Source organism: Geotrypetes seraphini, chromosome 14, assembly GCF_902459505.1.
Source record: "Geotrypetes seraphini chromosome 14, aGeoSer1.1, whole genome shotgun sequence".
Classification (NCBI taxonomy): Eukaryota; Metazoa; Chordata; class Amphibia; order Gymnophiona; family Dermophiidae; genus Geotrypetes; species Geotrypetes seraphini.
In genome coordinates this window covers 44,399,083-44,418,614 of record NC_047097.1, presented here as the reverse complement: position 1 = coordinate 44,418,614, position 19,532 = coordinate 44,399,083, and the positions used below count along the sequence as shown (strand labels likewise).

General features: G+C 39.9%; 1 protein-coding gene across 1 annotated transcript in view; it reads left to right on the top strand.

Annotated features, from left to right (window-relative positions):
- Window positions 1–19,532, top strand: part of FAM81A (family with sequence similarity 81 member A) — a 121,005-nt gene that overhangs the window by 82,180 nt on the left and 19,293 nt on the right. The window contains exons 5-6 of the mRNA XM_033919803.1: window positions 13,436–13,565; window positions 18,723–18,829. Of these exons, the coding sequence (XP_033775694.1) occupies window positions 13,436–13,565; window positions 18,723–18,829 (237 nt within the window). The remainder of the gene's footprint in view (window positions 1–13,435; window positions 13,566–18,722; window positions 18,830–19,532) is intronic.

Sequence of the window (19,532 nt, the reverse complement as noted above, 5' to 3'; positions counted from 1 at the left end):
GCACGGACTTTTCACGTTCCTGCCTGGTCTGGTGCCACACCCTGAATGGCTGCTGTCAGTTCTTGCGAATCACAACAGCACAAAAGCATATATAAGAGTGTGTAAAGATTCTTCATCTAAAACATTTCTAATAGATCTAAGTTGTCTCAAAGCTCCAAATCCTCTTGCCACTGTGGAAGAAACCTGCTTCTCAAAGTTGAAACGACTATCAATTATTATTCCCAAATATCAAAAACTATCTACCATCTCCAAAGTTTTGTGATCCTATTTTAAATTTAGATGTTGAGGCTCTCTATCTCCCGTAATACAACAAGCAACCGTTTTATCCAAATTCAGTACCAATCCATTGTTCCTCAACCACTCACTAATCATCTTCAAACTATTTTGCATAGAATTCAAATCTCTTGTAATTGGTGAAAGTTTGTAAACTAATAAAATATCATCAGCATAGATATAGGTACTATTATTATTATTATTTATTTATTTATATGCCGCCATACCGGGGAGGTTCTAAGCGGCTCACAGCCTAAGAAAAACAATGCATACATACATTTCCAGTAAAAATCTCAGTACAATACAAAAAAGGCAGTGCATACATTTCAATAAAATTGATCAAGATAAAAATGTAAACCATGTGGATAAGAAACATAAAGAATAAATGAACGTGGTTAGAATGAGAGCAAATGTAAACATTACGATGTCATCCTATTAAATAATTGAGTCTTTAATAGTTTCCTAAAATCTAAATAAGAAGCTTCTAACATCATTTTTCCAAGCCATGCATTCATTTTTGCAGCCTGAAAGGAGAAAGTTTTCTCCAGGAACCTCTTGTAGCGGCAAGATTTTATAGATGGATAAGTAAATAGCTGCACTTTCCGTGTATTCTTATTAAAATGGCTCCAAGAAAAATGAGAAAGGAGATAACTTGGTGACAGACCAAATGCTACTTTTGTAACAAATACAAGAAAATTTAAACAACACTCTAGATTCCACCAGTAGCCAGTGCAACTTGTGATAAACGGAGTGATATGCTCCCATTTTTTTAAACCGAAGATGAGATGAACAGCAGTGTTCTGGACCACCCTTAATCTCTTAAGAATTTTCAAATAAGACCCTATATATACAATATTACAGTAGTCCAGTAAACTTAAGAGGGAAGATTGCACTAGCAGCTGAAAGGAGGCTTCATCAAAATATTCCTTGATGGTACGGAGCTTCCAGAGCATTGAAAATCATTTCTTAATAAGTAAATCGGTGTGTTTCTCCAGTGTAAGGTGTTTATCCAGTGTAACCCTAATATTTTAATGGATTGTTCTATATTATAATCCAGCCCATTTACACATATCATTGTTTCTCTGATCCTATCATTAGGTGTTGCCTGAAAAAATTTAGTTTTTTCCTTATTCAATTTCAATTTGAAAGCTGTCAATCAAAGCTCAATCTGGTTTATAATAGTTGTAAGAAAGTTTGTAAATTCAAATGACAGACAAGTAAGTGGGATGACTATAGTAATATCATCTGCATAGATGTAGAATATAAGCCATAGGCTTTGCAACAGATTTCCCAGAGAAAGAAGATAAATATTAAACAAAGTAGGGGAAGGAGGGGAACCCTGCGGGACCCCACAGACGTTTACCCAATGAAATGTTAAAATATCATCCTTGCACACCTGATACGATCTTTTATGCAAGAAACTGCGAAACCAATTCAAGACATTTCCTGAAATTCGAATGGATTCTAGGCAGTCCAAAAGAATACTGTGATCAACCAAATCAAAAGCACTGCTAAAATCAAATTGGAGAATAAGAGCACTTGTACCCAGTGCAACTTGTGATAAACGGAGTGATATGCTCCCATTTTTTTAAACCGAAGATGAGATGAACAGCAGTGTTCTGGACCACCCTTAATCTCTTAAGAATTTTCAAATAAGACCCTATATATACAATATTACAGTAGTCCAGTAAACTTAAGAGGGAAGATTGCACTAGCAGCTGAAAGGAGGCTTCATCAAAATATTCCTTGATTGTACGGAGCTTCCAGAGCATTGAAAACCATTTCTTAATAAGTAAATCGGTGTGTTTCTCCAGTGTAAGGTGGTCAAGTTTGCAGACGATACAAAACTATGCCGGGCGATCAGATCGCAGAAGGATAGAGAGAAACTCCAGAGCGACTTGTGTCGGTTAGAAACATGGGCGGAGAAATGGCAGATGAAGTTCAATGTGGAGAAATGCAAGGTAATGCATTTAGGCAATAAAAATAAGGAATACGAGTATACAATGTCAGGTGCAACTCTGGGGAAGAGTGAACAAGAAAAGGACCTGGGTGTACTGATAGATAGGACCCTGAAGCCGTCGGCACAATGCGCGGCAGCGGCAAAGAAGGCAAATGGAATGTTGGGCATGATAAAGAAAGGAATCTCGAGTAGATCGGAGAAAGTTATAATGCCGCTTTATAGGGCAATGGTCAGACCACACTTGGAATACTGCGTCCAACATTGGTCTCCCTACCTAAAGAAGGATATAAAACTGCTGGATGAGGGTGCAGAGACGAGCAACAAAACTGGTGAAGGGTATGGAGAAACTGGAATACGAGGACAGACTTATAACACTAGGATTGTTCTCCCTTGAGAAAAGGAGACTGCGTGGGGATATGATCGAGACCTTCAAAATACTGAAAGGAATCGACAAAATAGAGCAGAGAAGATTATTTACATTGTCCAATTTGACACGGACTAGAGGACATGTAATGAAGCTAAGGGGGGACAGGTTCAGGACTAATGTCAGGAAGTTCTGCTTCACTCAGAGAGTTGACACCTGGAATGCCCTCCCAGATGAGATTATTGCGGAATCGACCGTCCTAGGCTTCAAGAGCAAACTAGATGCATATCTCCTTAAGAGAGGCATATAAGGATATGGTGGACTATAAATTACGACAGGTGTACACCTGGCAGGGCCTCCGCGTGTGCGGATCGCCGGACTTGATGGACCGAAGGTCTGATCCGGAGATGGCAGTTCTTATGTTCTTATGTTCCTGGCTAAATAATGAGTGCAGGTAGTCTAGCAACGAGGCCATAACAGTCTCGGTATTGAAACCTGACTGAAAACCAGATTGGTTATCATGCAAAATATTGAATTTATTCAAATATGTAACCAATTCAGCATTAACCAACCCCTCCAATAATTTAGTAGCCAAGGGAATATTAGCTATAGGTCTGAAATTAGATGCAATGCTAGCAGATTCTTTAACATTTTTTTAAATCGGAGTAATCACAATTTGACCAAGTTTCTCCGGGAACATCCCTGTAGATAATAAGCAGTTGATCCAAAGCAGCAAATTGGCCTTAAAATTAACCGGAGCAACTCTCATAACATTAGACGGACAACTATCAAGTCTACAGTAAGCTTTTACATACCTATTATAGAATTTATTAAAAAGTTTGCCAATCTATTTCCGTAAATTTATTCCAGCATAAATCCACTCTCGAATCATCAAAATCCCAAAGGATTGGAAAATACCAATGCTGATGAAGAGGCGTGGTTAAAGTAGACCTTAATTTTTGAATTAAAATAATCAGCCAAATTATCCGCAGTTAAAGTGAATTCTTCTATAGAGTTGACAGTAAATGACTCAATATCATAAAGATTATTAACCAAATTAGACTACTGCTGTTGATTGATAAATTACCAATCTTTTGTGCATAAAATTTTTTTCTTTTTTCTTTTATTAGAGTTTTATAACTTTTTACTTTTTGTCTCCAATCCCTTCTATGTTCAAAAGTACCAGATTTTAACCATTGTCTTTCTAATTTTCTTAGCTTTCTTTTTACTGTTAGAAGCTTTGTATCAAACCAACCATCTAAATTTCTGCATCTCTGTCTCCTAACTTTCATAGGGGCCATATCATTTAAAATCTGAGTACTATTATTGATCCAAGAATCCATAAATTGATCAATTGCCTCCATCGATATGGAACTTATATCATATTGTGACCAAAATTCAACAGGGTTGATCATATCTCTGCTATGATGGAATTTTTTGGTTCTAATTTTGATGCTTTTAGTTTTGGATTGTACAGTTTTTAATTGCCAGTCAAATTTGAAATTACATAATCTATGGTCTTACCATAAAGAATCAGTCCAATTCGCTTGTTTCCAACAAAGTTTAGGATTAATTAATTCTTTGGAAGCACAAGTAATCAGATCCAATTGGTGGCTCTTTTGGTGAGTTTTTATTGTAAGTAATTTAGAATAATCTAACGAAGTAATAAAGGTCCAGAATTCTGTGATGTCTGGTTGGTCTGCTTGATCCAGATGAATATTAAAATCCCCAGTTAATAAATTATAAGAGCCGATTATTGAATTAGGGATTTGGAAGCTAGTGTGAAAGATAAAATTTCTAAATTTGCAGTGGATTTGGAATTTAAAACCGTACAATTTAAATGATCTTTAAAAATTATTGCCAGCCCTTCTCCCCTTCCCCACATTCTGGCTAAAGATAGAATTTTAAATCCAGGGGGAAGGCATTCCTGCTAACCCCAGCCTCTTGAATTCTATTTGCGAATTGACTCAGAAATACATTAAACAGAACAGGAGAAAGGGCTTTCTCTTGAGGTACCCCACAATCTAATCGTTTCTCCTGTGATCTTGTTGGGCACATTGGGAAAGGGATTGGGACTTGTATGCCACCTTTTTGTAGTTTTTACAACCACATTCAAAGTGGTTTTACATACAGGTACTTCAAGCATTTTCCCTATTGATGTAGGCAGCTGTCCAGGCCTACCTCGGTAATGAGACCTCGAACGCTATATACTGGTTTCAATAAGTATATATTTATTTAGTCAATCAGTAACAGCTTACAGAAATAAATCATTCAGCATATAGCGTAACAGAAGGTGATCTCCAGGCCTGTAGATCCTCTGATGTCTGTTCTGCCCTCTCCCTTCTAAAGGCCTGGTTTTTATACATTTCTTAGTGGCCAACACCACGTTGGCCTACATCACATGATATATCCTTATTGGCTACTTTCCTATGCATTACTGCCTAGTTACATTCCTTTATTGGCTGGTTGACCTGCGTCATGTTATATGTTCACTCTGTTTACCGTAAGACCTAACCTATTCCCCGAAATGCCTGTTTCTATACCATATATGCATTTCCGAGCAATTTACCTCCTCCCAACTGCAAATATTTCTGACACTTTAGATGATATCTTCGGACCATGGTCTTTTTATCTCTTCATGGTATCTGGCTGGGTGGGCCTTGGTACAAAACCACAGCAAACCCACAGCCTTAGATCCTGTTGCTTTTTCTCTAGTTTTACTGATACAGTAGCTAACTGAACTTAAAAACAGCCTCATTTCCCCATCTTTGCATGCTCTTTAGTCAATGATGTGAAATATCTTTTCACAGCTAATCTACTGTTTCCATCAGCTGCAGAGATAAGATACTAGTTGCAGGGGGAGAGAAAGGTTTTTGTAGAGAGAACAGTTTCTGTGAGCTTATGGTTTTTCCTTATCCCACTTCACCTGGTTTAATAATGTCAGGACTTACAGGGATCCTTCAGAATTCCCATACTTTTCCTTCTTTCCATCTCCCTCCTCCTCTCATCCCCTCTTCAAAGCCCCGCCAGGTGGCTTTGACATCCGGACATTTGGCGAAGGGTTAGATTGTGTCAGAGACTATACAGTATGGGCCCAGGGCTATGTGCTAGGAATTGTATATGATAAGTGAAAGAGACAAGTGCCCACCCTTACTACGCTACCGAGGACAGAGCAGCATAACATGTCGCAGTGTACTTATTGCTTACAATACCAGGATAAACAGTCAATGATTCAGATATTGTGCGAAGCAGAAATTATGTAGGCATTTAAAGCTCTAAATAAATGACTTATACCTTTAGGATTATATTGCTGTGTTGGAAACATCAGCATAGATTACTGATGTAGTGGTGATAGGTGGTGGCTCGTGGGAGGGGAAATCAGCTGCTGGCGTTTCATAGGGAGGTACATTAAAAATCAGCCAAGTCAAGATTATCAAAAATGTTGTGTATGGGTCTGTGTAGGGGTCTCCATTTCAACATTTGGGATAGTTCGGGCAACTAGGTATCTGCAGGGGTTCATAATTTAACCTGATACATTTTAATATATTCTCTCTTTATGGCTTCATCCTGTTATGAGCATACTACATCCAAAAGGGATGGAGGGATAAATCAACAAGTTAGATTATTTCCATGCTCTTCCAAAATAGCTGGGATCAGTGCAGACTCGGCTGGGTCCAGACGCCAGGGGTGAAAGTCCAGGTAACCACATCAAATCTTACGTCATCATCCTTCAGCTGGGCTCATCACTTCTTCTTCACTGCATTTCTCCTCAGTTTAGCAGCAAGAAAGGGAATGGAAAGAATCTAACTGGAGGGGAAAATAACTAGGGAGCTATTGTGGGAGTCAAAACAGGATGAAAATGCAGAAAGTCACAATCAAGAAAAACACATGAACTTGCAATAGGGCTGTTAGAAATAATTACCAACACATGAAAATATATATATGTACTTAATACTGCATGAGTCCATAAAAGAGTTAAAGTGCAAATTAATAAGTCCATAATTAAAGCTGTAGAAGTTCAAGGTCATAAAGGTCATTCAGTCTTTGGTAGCAACAGTCAGGAAGTCTTTGCTGGTAAGTCTAGGCGCTTATCCGGTCCCTTCTCTGGTAGCAAGATCCTTCCGTTGGGGCTCATCCGTCATCGGGGTTTCATACGGCCGAAAATCTTTCTTCCAGCGATGATATTTCAAATAGCATTAGTCCATAATTATGCAAATAAGTCATTAATAGACATTAAAAGGATGTAAACACGGATTCTCATGTAGCATACAGCTTCCTCTGATATGGCAATTGTCTTTGTGAAGTGGTCCATAATTAATAAGGCAGAAATATCTGTACTGTATATATCATTTAACTTGTTTCCAACAATACCTGAGCAATATTACTAACAGGATAGGTACAGCGTTAAAAGATGATATACAAAAGAAAACAAAAACTTATCTGCTTTAATTCAGATAGGCTAGGGTCTAATATATGTATTGGCTGAATTATATTTGTCAGCCTAAGGGAGTTATGCCATTGTAACTATATGATGTTCAAAGGACAGGAGTAATATGCTAAACATAAATATGAATTAGCAAAGAGTCAAACCCAAGCAAAAGGATGGCTAAGCTATAGCCTTAGACATATTAACACATAGGTTATATTGAAACATACTAAAATAAAGAGGATAAACCCTAAAAATTAAAATAAAATAGGATTTATGGGAGAAATGTCCTTCCCATGGGATTCTATCAAATCATGGGTTACTTTTTTTGTTTGACTCATAATATATTTTTGCTAAGAAACCAAATAAAATCCTACATATTGATTAAAACTAGACAAATTATTTTTTTTTCTAACAAACCATGCAAAGGGTTAACAGTACAGTGCATGAAGAAAGCAGAAGATACTTTCGCTTCGGTGTGTTAGCACGACATTAATTAATATTATCATTTGGGATAGAAGCGGATCATAAGAACCCTATGCAATATGTTCCAGTTATTGTAGAGACATGAATAATGAAAAAACAAAAAGAAAATAGCAACTGATAATTTCAAGTTAAAGAAATAGAGCACTACATTTCCCAGTGTCCTTAAACACAGACACATCAACCAGGAAGTAGCTCGGTATGTTTGTGTAACGGAAAAAAAAAAGAGGAAGCATAACTCATTTCTTAAACTTTGATCACAGACAAAGAATAAGGTTTGAAATCGTTGTGGTGAGTAGTGAAAAAATAAATCTTCTTTCATTATATTGGTAATTATAGTGAGCGCTCATAAATGGAAATCCACTCGTATTTCCATAAACACTGAAGTTGACATAAGACATAATACAACAAATAATAACTCATGTGCAGGAAAACAAACAGACATTAATTGCTAGCAAGTATTAAGGGAGTGCCCCTCTTGTATAATTTTATTTCATTTTTTTCCTTTTATTTAGAGTACTCATAAAAATCATTAAGTGTTCTCTTCAAGTGCACTGTAGTTTTTCCTAACTCTAGAAAACAAATGATCGTTAGTTATGGAAAAAAGTGAGGTGATGGGAAACGCCCATAATAAAAATCCCAGACCTAGAAAGACAAAGGGTACGTTTATTTTTACATTGCCAGTTATCATACTTAATGCCTGTCAGTTATTTGGTTAGACATAATCACTTGTCACGTATCCTTCCTATCTACGTACACTATCTTTATATATTCCCTTCAATGCCAATCTAACATAACACTTTCTATTGAAAAACAATAGTGATCCAAATCATTTCTGTAATTTCGTTCTTCTCTTTCTCAAAAACAATCCTTTAAAATCCAGCAAACTTATATGAAATAAATAATTGTTTAATGAAAGCTTATGGTAACATTGAAACGCAGCTAAAATATATACTTCCTCTTTCAGTTTCATTCAATCTCATCCCCCTCACCCCCCTGTTTTTTTTTTTTTTTCTCTGGTACGTGACCACAAAAGAACAGGAAACAAAAACCCACGAGAGCAATGCTTTCGCTGTCTCACAAAGTGCCATATGTACACAAGCGTAAAGCAAACAGCATAAACGGAAGAATAAAGGAAGCCTTTAGACAGCATGACAAGCTGAAAATATTACAGTAAAACACAGACTCAGAGCTATGCCAAGGCTAGAAGACCCCTCTTGTTAGTAGCAAAGAAATAAACCCAGGAAAACAGAACGAATAAGCCAAAACCTATACAAAATAGTGGCCACACATGATAATACTACTTACACTAATAAAATCCATGAAGACAACATATCAAGCGTAAATAAAGAAAGCTGGGCAAGGTAAGATGGTATGTCAGTGAAAGCAACGTCATAAGCAAGCAGTATGGTGACATCATAAGGGGCTAGGTAACACAAAGCACAATGCAGAGAAGAGGTGTATACTTTCGGCTCAAAAATTGCAGGAAATATGGGGGCAGAAGGAGGAACAGGATTGTCTAAGCAACGGCTTAACAGAAGATCAAGAGGGAACAGGCAAGAGAAAAAGAAGCTAGGGCTAGGGGCACAAGACAAATAACTCTGGCTAGCACTGGCAGCCAGAGAAGTATAAGACAAGGGGATTCCTAATGGCAGCAAGAGCAGGGGGAGAAATCAGACAGCGGGCTCCGAGACAAAAAACACTACTTAAGCACAGTTTCCTGGAAAGTGGGGGAAGGTGGGGGACGGGGTGCATTGCTGTTGAATAGTTTCACAGATATCATCTAATGCCGGAGAGATAGTGGCCCACGGGACAGGGGAGTAACGACCAGTATGTGTTGTAAGAGTGCGATCTGCCTGCCATTGCACTTGGTGTGCAACAGAAGGTGGAAAGATAGGACTAGGGCTAGGAGTATTTGCTGGGGAGAGCAAAGGGGCAGTGAACAGTGGCAGAGAGTGATACAAACGGGAGGACTGAGACGCTAGCAGCAAAAGCGGAGAAGCATGAGAATAAGGAGCAGGCAACCAGGGAGAAATAAACTATATATCCAACTACAAAGTGTACGAGTAACAAACTAATACCAATGAGTCTAAAAATAAAACTAATAAAAATACTTACGAAATGATGTAATGTGATCACAGAAGAGCAGGTACCTGTGTAGCAATAACTCAGGTGTGGCCTGAGACCACAGAAACAGCATAACCACCAGTCAAAGCTGGTTCAACAGTCACACCATAACAGTGATAGTCTGATATAGCAGAGGAAACGTCGGGCGTGGCCCAAGACTACAAGAAATAAAGGAAAGAATTTAACCAGCAATCGAATCAGTGTCTGTACCCAAAAAGAAAAATTAAGGAGAGTAAAAAGAAGGTATATAACAGGAAGTGTTAGTGGGTGACAATACAGCTGCGCTAGACTATACCTAAATTTCGGCTACGCTACCCACCGGTGATTGATTAACTACTAATTACCTACGTATATATATCAACTATGCCCTGACCTATAGGCTGACTACACAACCCACCAGCCGTAAATATCTCTTAACTCATGAACTATGGACTGACTACCACCCGCCAGTCATAAATATATTTATATCCTAATTCCTAAACTATGGACTGACTACCACCCGCCAGTCATAAGCTTATCCCTTATGCCTAAACGACAAACAAACAGGATTAGTAAGGAAAGAGAAAGCAGTGTTTAAGGCAGACCATATTCCATTGCTGGTTTTAAACTAGAAAAAGAAAAAAACCGCATAAAAGGGGAAGTAAAATAACACAGCAAATCTGCAAGAAAATAAGAAAGTTTAGGTAGAGACACTGCATAAGTACAAGCATGCAACCCAGAAACACACTTTTGGGCCAAAAGTAATGGAGAGGCAATCTGACAAGCAGAGTATAGGCCTTAAATCCAGCGAGGTCTCTAAAGGGGCGTGTCCCCTCTTTCAACGTCGGGTTTCACCACTGATGTAGGCAGCTGTCCAGGCCTACCTCGGTAATGAGACCTCGAATGCTATATACTGGTTTCAATAAGTATATATTTATTTAGTCAATCAGTAACAGCTTACAGGAATAAATCATTCAGCATATAGCGTAACAGAAGGTGATCTCCAGGCCTGTAGATCCTCTGATGTCTGTTCTGCCCTCTCCCTTCTAAAGGCCTGGTTTTTATACATTTCTTAGTGGCCAACACCACGTTGGCCTACATCACATGATATATCCTTATTGGCTACTTTCCTATGCATTACTGCCTAGCAGTGTTCCCGCTAAGCTGCGCTGGGGTGCGCAGGCGCACAAAATATTACCTCGCAGCGCACAAGTTTCTCGTCACAGCGCACACAGTGTAGAGCACAGTTCTTCAACCGCCGGTCCGCAAACAAAATCTTGCCGGTCCGCGAAGGATTCGGTCCCCGCCGCAACGAAAGGCCGGCGTCAGCTGACTTGCAACTTCCTGTTGCAGTCGCTGTGCCGGGACTCCTGCCGGGACTCCTGCCTTCGCCGGGACTCCTGCCTTCCACCGCGTTTGCCTCCTGCCTTGTCTCCGCCCCTCCAGACCAGCAGCGGCAGCTGTGTATGCTTTTAACTTCGGCACAGAGCTGCCCCTAATCAATAGTTTAGCGCGGTTTCATAAGGCAGCCTCGGGGCCTTTGCTAGGTCGGCCCACATCGCATCATCGAAGCGGGCCGGCTATCAAAGGCCCCGAGGCTGCCTCATGAAACCGCGCTAAACTATTGATTAGGGGCAGCTCTGTGCCGAAGTTAAAAGCATACAGAGCTGCCGCTGCTGGTCTGAACTCTTGGGCCGCTGAAGGAGGGCAAAAAGCAGCTGTCCTGGAGGTTTCCCTTCCTCTCGCCTTTACAGGTTCCTTTTTTCCACCTTTTTTTTTTTCCTTCAAACGGCAACGGGCCCCAGCATCGACATCAATCAAGTAAGTTCCACTGTCAATCAAGCGGTTCTGCTCGGCCAAAGCTTCCCCTGTGACATGAGCCACCCTCAGGGGAAAGAAAGTGACCCACAAAGGTGAGGGGAAGGGGGGCAGATGATGGAAGTTGGGGGGGGGAGAGAGAGAGAGAGAGAGAAGGGGCAGATGATGGAATGGAGGAGATGAGAGAGAGAGAGAAGGGGACAGATGATGGAAGTGAGAAGAAGGGAGAGAGAGCAGAAGGCAGATGGATGTCAGTTGATTTTTGGCAAAAGAACATTATAATGCAAAAAAATAACATTTTCGCTATATTTTCTAATGCTTGGAGTACATGTTATAACAATCTCTGAAAAATTAAAACAGTTTGCCTCAAATTAGATTTCCCCTCCCTCCCAGTCCCCCCTGATAATCTTGGTAGTGTTAGTGACAGCTGTTTTAAAATAAATTTGAGTTTTTCTGGTAAAAAAAAAAAATAAAGAATTTTGTACTTTCAAGAATTAATGCGTTGTTTTGTGTTCTTAAAAATATTATTTAACGTTATTTAATTTAGCGTGTAGGCCTAAAATTCCTTTGAATACCTCGTCCTCATGTATCAGCAACTTTGACAACATATTTATTTGGCTCATAACTTGCTGGCGCCCGATATTTTTAGCTCACAGTGAAAAAATTTTGCTCACAACACCCGCCCGCTTAGAGGGAACACTGCTGCCTAGTTACATTCCTTTATTGGCTGGTTGACCTGCGTCATGTTATATGTTCACTCTGTTTACCGTAAGACCTAACCTATTCCCCGAAATGCCTGTTTCTATACCATATATGCATTTCCGAGCAATTTACCTCCTCCCAACTGCAAATATTTCTGACACTTTAGATGATATCTTCGGACCATGGTCTGTTTATCTCTTCATGGTATCTGGCTGGGTGGGCTTTGGTACAAAACCACAGCAAACCCACAGCCTTAGATCCTGTTGCTTTTTCTCTAGTTTTACTGATACAGTAGCTAACTGAACTTAAAAACAGCCTCATTTCCCCATCTTTGCATGCTCTTTAGTCAATGATATGAAATATCTTTTCACAGCTAATCTACTGTTTCCATCAGCTGCAGAGATAAGATACTAGTTGCAGGGGGAGAGAAAGGTTTTTGTAGAGAGAACAGTTTCTGTGAGCTTATGGTTTTTCCTTATCCCACTTCACCTGGTTTAATAATGTCAGGACTTACAGGGATCCTTCAGAATTCCCATGCTTTTCCTTCTTTCCATCTCCCTCCTCCTCTCACTATCTGTCCCAGTGGACTCATAATCTACCTAATGTACCTTGAGCAATGGAGGATTAATGAAAAGGGAAGAGAATGGGGACTTGTACGTATACCACCTTTTTGTGGCTTTGGCATGTCAAAGCTAACATTCAAAGCCCTGGAGAATTAAGTGACTTGCCCAGGGTCACAAGGAGCAGCACTTGGATTTGATATCACAATCTATGATTGCAGTGGCAGCAGCTCTTCCCGTGAGCTATACTCTCCTCATATTGGATAGACATGCAGGATTTTTATCTGCTATCATGTACTGTGCTATTGTGTTACTGTGTAATAACTTGCCATTCCTTTCTCCCTTTGTTTTTATGTAAACCAGGGGTGTCCAACCTTTTGGCTTCCCTGGGCCGCATTGGCCGAAAAAAATGTTTCTGGGGCCATGCAAATACTGCAGCAAGACGGTAAACACCCAGGGCAGCAGAGGAAAACACTACCTTGCCCTCAACTGGGGCCGCACAAAATACTTCACGGGGCCGCATGGGGCCCTCGGGCTGCAGGTTGGACACCCCTGAAAGGTGGCATATATCACGAACCAATAAACCTAAATATTATAAACTATTTTTACATTAAGTTTTGCAAGTCCTGTGATTTGAAGCTTAATTCTCTCTGTGCAGTAATAATTGACTAGACAATAGAGATTGGTACTGTATAACAAGTTATGAGAAGCTTTTCTTACTCTGTGCCCTTTTGTCTGACTAGATGTGATGCCAGTATATCCAGACTGTCTGCAGACCACAAGACAATAGAAGACAGACTTCAGAATCTTAGCAAGGAAAAACAAACTGCTAAAGTCATCATAGACTCCAAAATCAAAGATGTAGAACAGCAGGTATAATATAATGCGAGGGGCTGAGTTCCTAGTTGGGTAGAGATATAATTAGATAAAAATGTAATCATGTTAACAGGGAATCTGCTGGAAAAGTATATCATGAAGATGTTTATTTTAGTAGTAGTTTTTGGGAAAGACTTCATGTCTCACTTTCAACTTTGCACTATTGACAAAATTTATCATCAGCAGCTGCCTTATGCGTATTGATATTTATTGTTATATTTAAATTTTCACCTCGCACAATCTACTATTTTTGGTGGCTTGCAGTCAGCATACAAAATATATATCCAAATCAAGTTGATAAAGTCATGCATATAATATACATAAATATAAAATGAGACCAACTGTTCACTTTGAGGAGGCAGCCTCCAGAATTGTAAACAATATTCTAAATGAGATCTCACCAAAGTCTTATACAGGGGCATCAATACCTTTTTCCTACTAGCCATACTTCTCCCTATGCAACCTAGCATCGTAAGAACATAAGAATTACCGCTCCAGTCTTCGTTGGTGGCTCCAGACCTCCATCTTGTTCAAGGGACGAGTCTGGATTAGCCACAGTGGCCGGTGCTTCTCACAGATGCCAGTCTTCTTGGTTGGGGAGTTCAGTGCCTACCTCACTCAGCTCAGTGCACCTAGTCCACGGAGGAAGCGTCCTGGTCAGTCAATGTTCTGGAAACCAGAGCCATCCGTCTGGCGCTGTTAGCCTTCCACTCCTTCTTGTCAGGCAAATCGGTCCAGGTTCTGTCAGACATTGCCATGGTGGTGGCCTATGTCACTTGTCAGGGGGGCACCAAGATTACTCAGGTGGTGCAGGAGGCGATTCTGCTCTTGCTCTGGACAGAGTCGCATCTTCAGGACATCTCAGCCTCCCACATAGCCGCAGTGGAGAATGTTCAAGTCGACTTCCTCAGTCGTCACATATTATATCCCGGAGAGTGGTGTCTAAGCCACGTGGCCTTTCAGTTGATAGTGCAGTCTTGGGGTCAGCCCCTAATGAACCTGATGGCCACAGGAGTCAACGGCAAAACTCCCCGCAGAGACGGTCAGACCGAGGGTCGGGATGCTCTGGTTCAACCATGGCCAGTGGAGGGGCTGTTGTATGTCTTCCCTCCGTGGCCATTAGTGGGCAGAGTTCTACTCCGCATTGTTTGTCACCCGGGCCTTGTGGTTCTGGTGGCTCCAGATTGGCCCAGGCGTCTATGTACACGGATCTGATAAGGCATCTGGTGTCGGATCCTCTTCCTCTGCCTCTTTCGCAGGATCTTCTGACTCAAGGCCCCATTACCATGTTCGATCCGCCTAGGTAAAAAGAGGTATTCAGACAAAGTGATCGCCACTCTCTTGGGGTCCCGCAGACTTTCCACTTCTCGGACTTATGTGCGAGTTTGGCGTATATTTGAGGAGTGCTGTACGACGCGAGGAGTGGTTGCTTTTCTCGCTTCCATGCCTAACATCTTAGAGTTCTTACAGGATGGCCTGGACAGGGGCCTGGCTTGGTCTTCTCTCCAGGTTCAGCTTGCAGCCCTTTCAGCCTTTCGTGAGTTATTACGGGGTCAGCGTCTGACTGCCATTCCTGATGTCGTTCGCTTCTTGCGGGCGGCCAAGTTGCTCAAGCCTCCCATGCGACCATCTGTTCCCTCTTGGGATTTGAATCTGGTCCTGTCCGGGCTTGTGTGCCCCCCGTTTAAGCCTTTGGGTGCCTGCACGTTGAAGGACCTTACTCTTAAGGCGGTCTTCTTGGTGGCTATTGCTTCTGCTAGATGTGTTTTGTTGCTGCAGGCTCTTTCTTGTTGGTCTTCCTTCCTTGAGTTTTCTAGGGAGCGGGTAGTGTTGCAGCCTGTTCCTTCCTTTCTGCCAAAGGTAGTTTCACCTTTTCATGTCAATCAGTCAGTGGTTCTCCTGGTCCTGGGTAGTCAGGCAGGTTCTTCTGAGCAGAAACAATAGCGCAAATTAGATGTTGATCGAGTCCTTTGCGCCTACTTGTGGAGGACCCAGAAGATCAGGAAATCAGATCATCTTTTTTCTCCTTATAGCGGGTCCTCGTAGGGGGGGATGGCTCTTTCAAGACCATTGCGCGCTGGATCAAGGAGACTATTGCTTCTGCTTATCTTCTTCAGAAAAAGACTGTTCTGGAATTTTTCAAGGCTCATTCTACTTGCAGGCAGGCAGCTTTCTGGGTTGAGTCTTTGCTGGTGCCTTTTCTGGATATTTGTAAGACGGCGGTCTGCTCTGCTCTACATTCTTTTGTCAGACACTACGGTATGAACGTTCGGGCGCGTCGGGACATGGTGTTCAGTGCGCGTGTTCTGGTGTCAGCTCTTCGGGGGTCCCACACATGATGGGGACTGCTTTGGTATGTCCTGCTTGTAAGATTAACCCTATACTGGTCTGAAGAGTTGCTAAAGAAGGAGAAATTAGGTTCTTACCTGCTAATTTACTTTCTTTTAGCCTCTCCAGACCAGCATAGGACCCCACCCTTTCTATTGTCGTATTCTTGCATGCAGATTTTCATTTTTCGATTGGTTTCTAGTATTTTTCTAGGGCTGGGAAGATTACGAACAGTGGCTGTGGCTTGGCTGGCATAGCTGGCAAGTTGTGGGGACCTTTGCTATTTGCATTTGTTCCTTTGCATTTTCCAACAGCATTTCTGTTTTTATTTGTTGATACTCCTGTTCAGAGTCTTGTTTGTTTTTCTGTCTCAGTTAGGGTGCTGGTCTTAGACCAGAGGGCCGCCGCATGAGCGGATTGCTGGGCATGATGGACCACTGGTCTGACTCAGCAGTGGCAGTTCTTATGTTCTTAGTTCTGCTTGGCTATTCGGCAGACTGAGATAATTAGGGAGGGGTCACATGATATGTACAGTTCCAAAGTTGTTGTTTTTTTTTCTCCAATTCTTTATTCAGTTTTCCATCTTCCATCAAGTATACAATATTACATAAATTGAATCATACAATTCACTTGAAATTCTTTATATCACCTAAATACATAAATTTACCCTCTCCCCCACCCTCCCTTTTCATAGATATTATAATCTAAATTCAATATACATATGCTATATTCACAAGTATTGATTAAACCTATATTGTATACCCCCCTCCCATAATTATAATTATACTTTCAATGTAAAAAGGTTTTGTCTCAGTCTCCACCTTCTGATCATGATAAGATATATACCCACTTGTAAGATTAACCCTATGCTGGTCTGGAGATGCTAAAAGAAAGTAAATTAGTAGGTAAGAACCTAATTTCTCCTTTAAATTGAAAACCTTAGCTTCACCAAGTCAGCTTACATCACTCTTCTAAAAGTAGCCATGTTTTGCATGGCTGCTCAAGGTCAGGATGCCTATAGAATATACTGTAAAGTATACTTCAATGAGAATCCAACCTTAAAATGTTGTCTTAATAACAAGGTGCAATATAAATCTAACACTTACTCCTATATCAAAACTTCTCATTCGGCTCTTTGAATTCAAAGCAGTGGTAGTGTTACAAACCTACATGTGTAAGTGCCAATTATTCTCCTTTAATCCCTGGCTTGAGGGAAGCAGTTTTTAAAAACCTATACATGCCTTTCTTTGAACTGTTGTAAAACTTAATGTGGAAATTTTTCCCGATACCAATGTGGGGAATACACATGTAGATTCAAGTTCTGCCTAAACCACTCCTATCGAAATAAATATATAGTGTGGATCTCAGCATGTAGATAAAGACTTGCTGAAATTGTTGTTATACTTGAATGCATTATATATGTGTAAATGTTACTTTTTACAGTGTCTGAAAACTAAACCTAAAATTGCCAAAACTGATTTAACAAGATACCAAAAAAATTTGGCAATGAATTTAGAAAGGGCCGTAGCCCTCACTATATTGGCCAAAATGGGGAGTGTGAAAATGAAGTGTGACAAAACCCAATGAAAAAAACCCATTTCATTTCATTCACTAAAATTTTTCAGTACTCTCCCCATTTTGGCCCTTTCTAAATTCATTGCCAAAATTTTTGGTAACTTCTTACAGTAGATATGTTTCTTTAAAATAATGAGCTGAATCTAAGAATTTGTAATATGAGTATAATGAACTGATATTCCCTAGTGGCTGATGTATATAAAGAAAGCACATTCTATATGTGTACAGATTTATTTTATTTAAAAATTTATATTCTGCCTAAATACTAAGCAGATTACAGTAAAAATATTTATAACCAATTTCCACATATCAAAATCAAATATGTAACAAAACATAAAACCATAAACAAGCAGCAAAGTCTATTTATGCATTGGATATAAAAAAACTTATACCAGTGGGTAGGCCAAAAAAGAAAAAAAGGGCCTTCAATAATTTCTTAAACTGACCCAAGTTGTAAACAAGGTGTAAAAAGCCAGATAAGTCATTCCATATTTTTGAGCTTGCAATGGAAAATGCTATAGTGCTTGTATTAACACAAAATATTGTCCTTAAATGTACAGTTTCTAAATACCACAAATTAGCTGACCATAATGCATGGGTGGGTTGACGGGTCTCTCGGGAGCTTCCCTGTAGCTTACCTGGTGAATTAAATAAAAATCTTAAATAAAATCCTACTGGATACAGGTAACCAGTAATCAAACTTGCTATAGCATTTTGTACCTCCTGTAATGCCTGGACTTCATGTCTTTTTTTTCCCTATATAAAAGGGTTTTGTTTCCTGCAAATGCTTGTTTCATTACAAGTACTTTTTTTTTTTAACTCTGACCACTAAGTGAAGGAACTGTTTCCTGGATTGGTGGGTTTTAAATGATTGAAAACCAAATTATTATTATTTATTGATTTGTTATACTGCCTGTACCAATCAAGAATCTAAGTGGTTTACATAATAAAACAAATAATCATGAAAAAGAGAGGAACTCCCAAAAAATTTAAAGGAAAGAAACACCACACATCCAGATTCATACACATGTTTTGGCCCTTTATTATAAAGGGCATAGCTGAATATGTAATTCACATATATTAAAGTAATTGAAAGCATGTTTAACTTGAATAAATGAATGTTTATGATCTATCAAGTTTTGCAGGACTTTATCCTGTTGGGATTTTTTTTGTTTGTTTAATTCTTGCACATATGAAGTATGAATTAATTCAAGAACCATAGAAGAATTAAGTGTAGAATTCTATTTCCAGATTTCACAGCTTTTGAGTAGAATGGACAGTACTTCAATAGATCAGGAAACAAAACTGAAGCTCATGCAGAAAGAAGGTAATGAGCAGCTCCACCTTCTGGACATGAAGTGAGTACTTTAAGCAATGAAAATTCTACCACAGGCAAATGAAATAAGATTTGGTGAGACCTGGAAACCTATACTATAAATACAGATATGTATCAGAAAATGTCTGCAATGTCTTTAGATGCTAAATACAATGTAGACCAGTGGTCTCAAACTCGCGGCCCGCCAGGTACTATTTTGAGGCCCTCAGTATGCTTATCATAATCACAAAAGTGAAATAAAACAGTTTCTTGATCATATGTCTCTTTAGCTATAAGCGATAATATTATTATTAAGACTTAGCCAAAAGGAAAGATTTATAAACTATAAAGAGTTTTACCTCATGCAAAATTGTCTTTTCTTTAATAAGACATTAACTATTTTTTTCTGAGGTCCTCCAAGTACCAACAGATCCCAAAATGTGTCCCTGCAAAGGGTTTGAGTTTGAGACCACTGATGTAGACAATTTCTAGCTTTAAAATCTGACTTGTTTCATGTGTATGTTAAATATTAGTCATAAATAATGAAAATGGACATAGTGAGTCGCGTCTGCGAGTGGCTCCTGCACGCTATCGGCAATTATTTCCCTACTAACATTTTCCTATGCCTAAGCGCAGGGGTAGACAGAGGGGCGTTCTTCCAGCCTCCTCTGTCACTTCGCCATCGCGTCAGACAGCTATAACTTCATATGCCGTCCCAGTTGGAACGGGCTTATCCGCAGACCGAG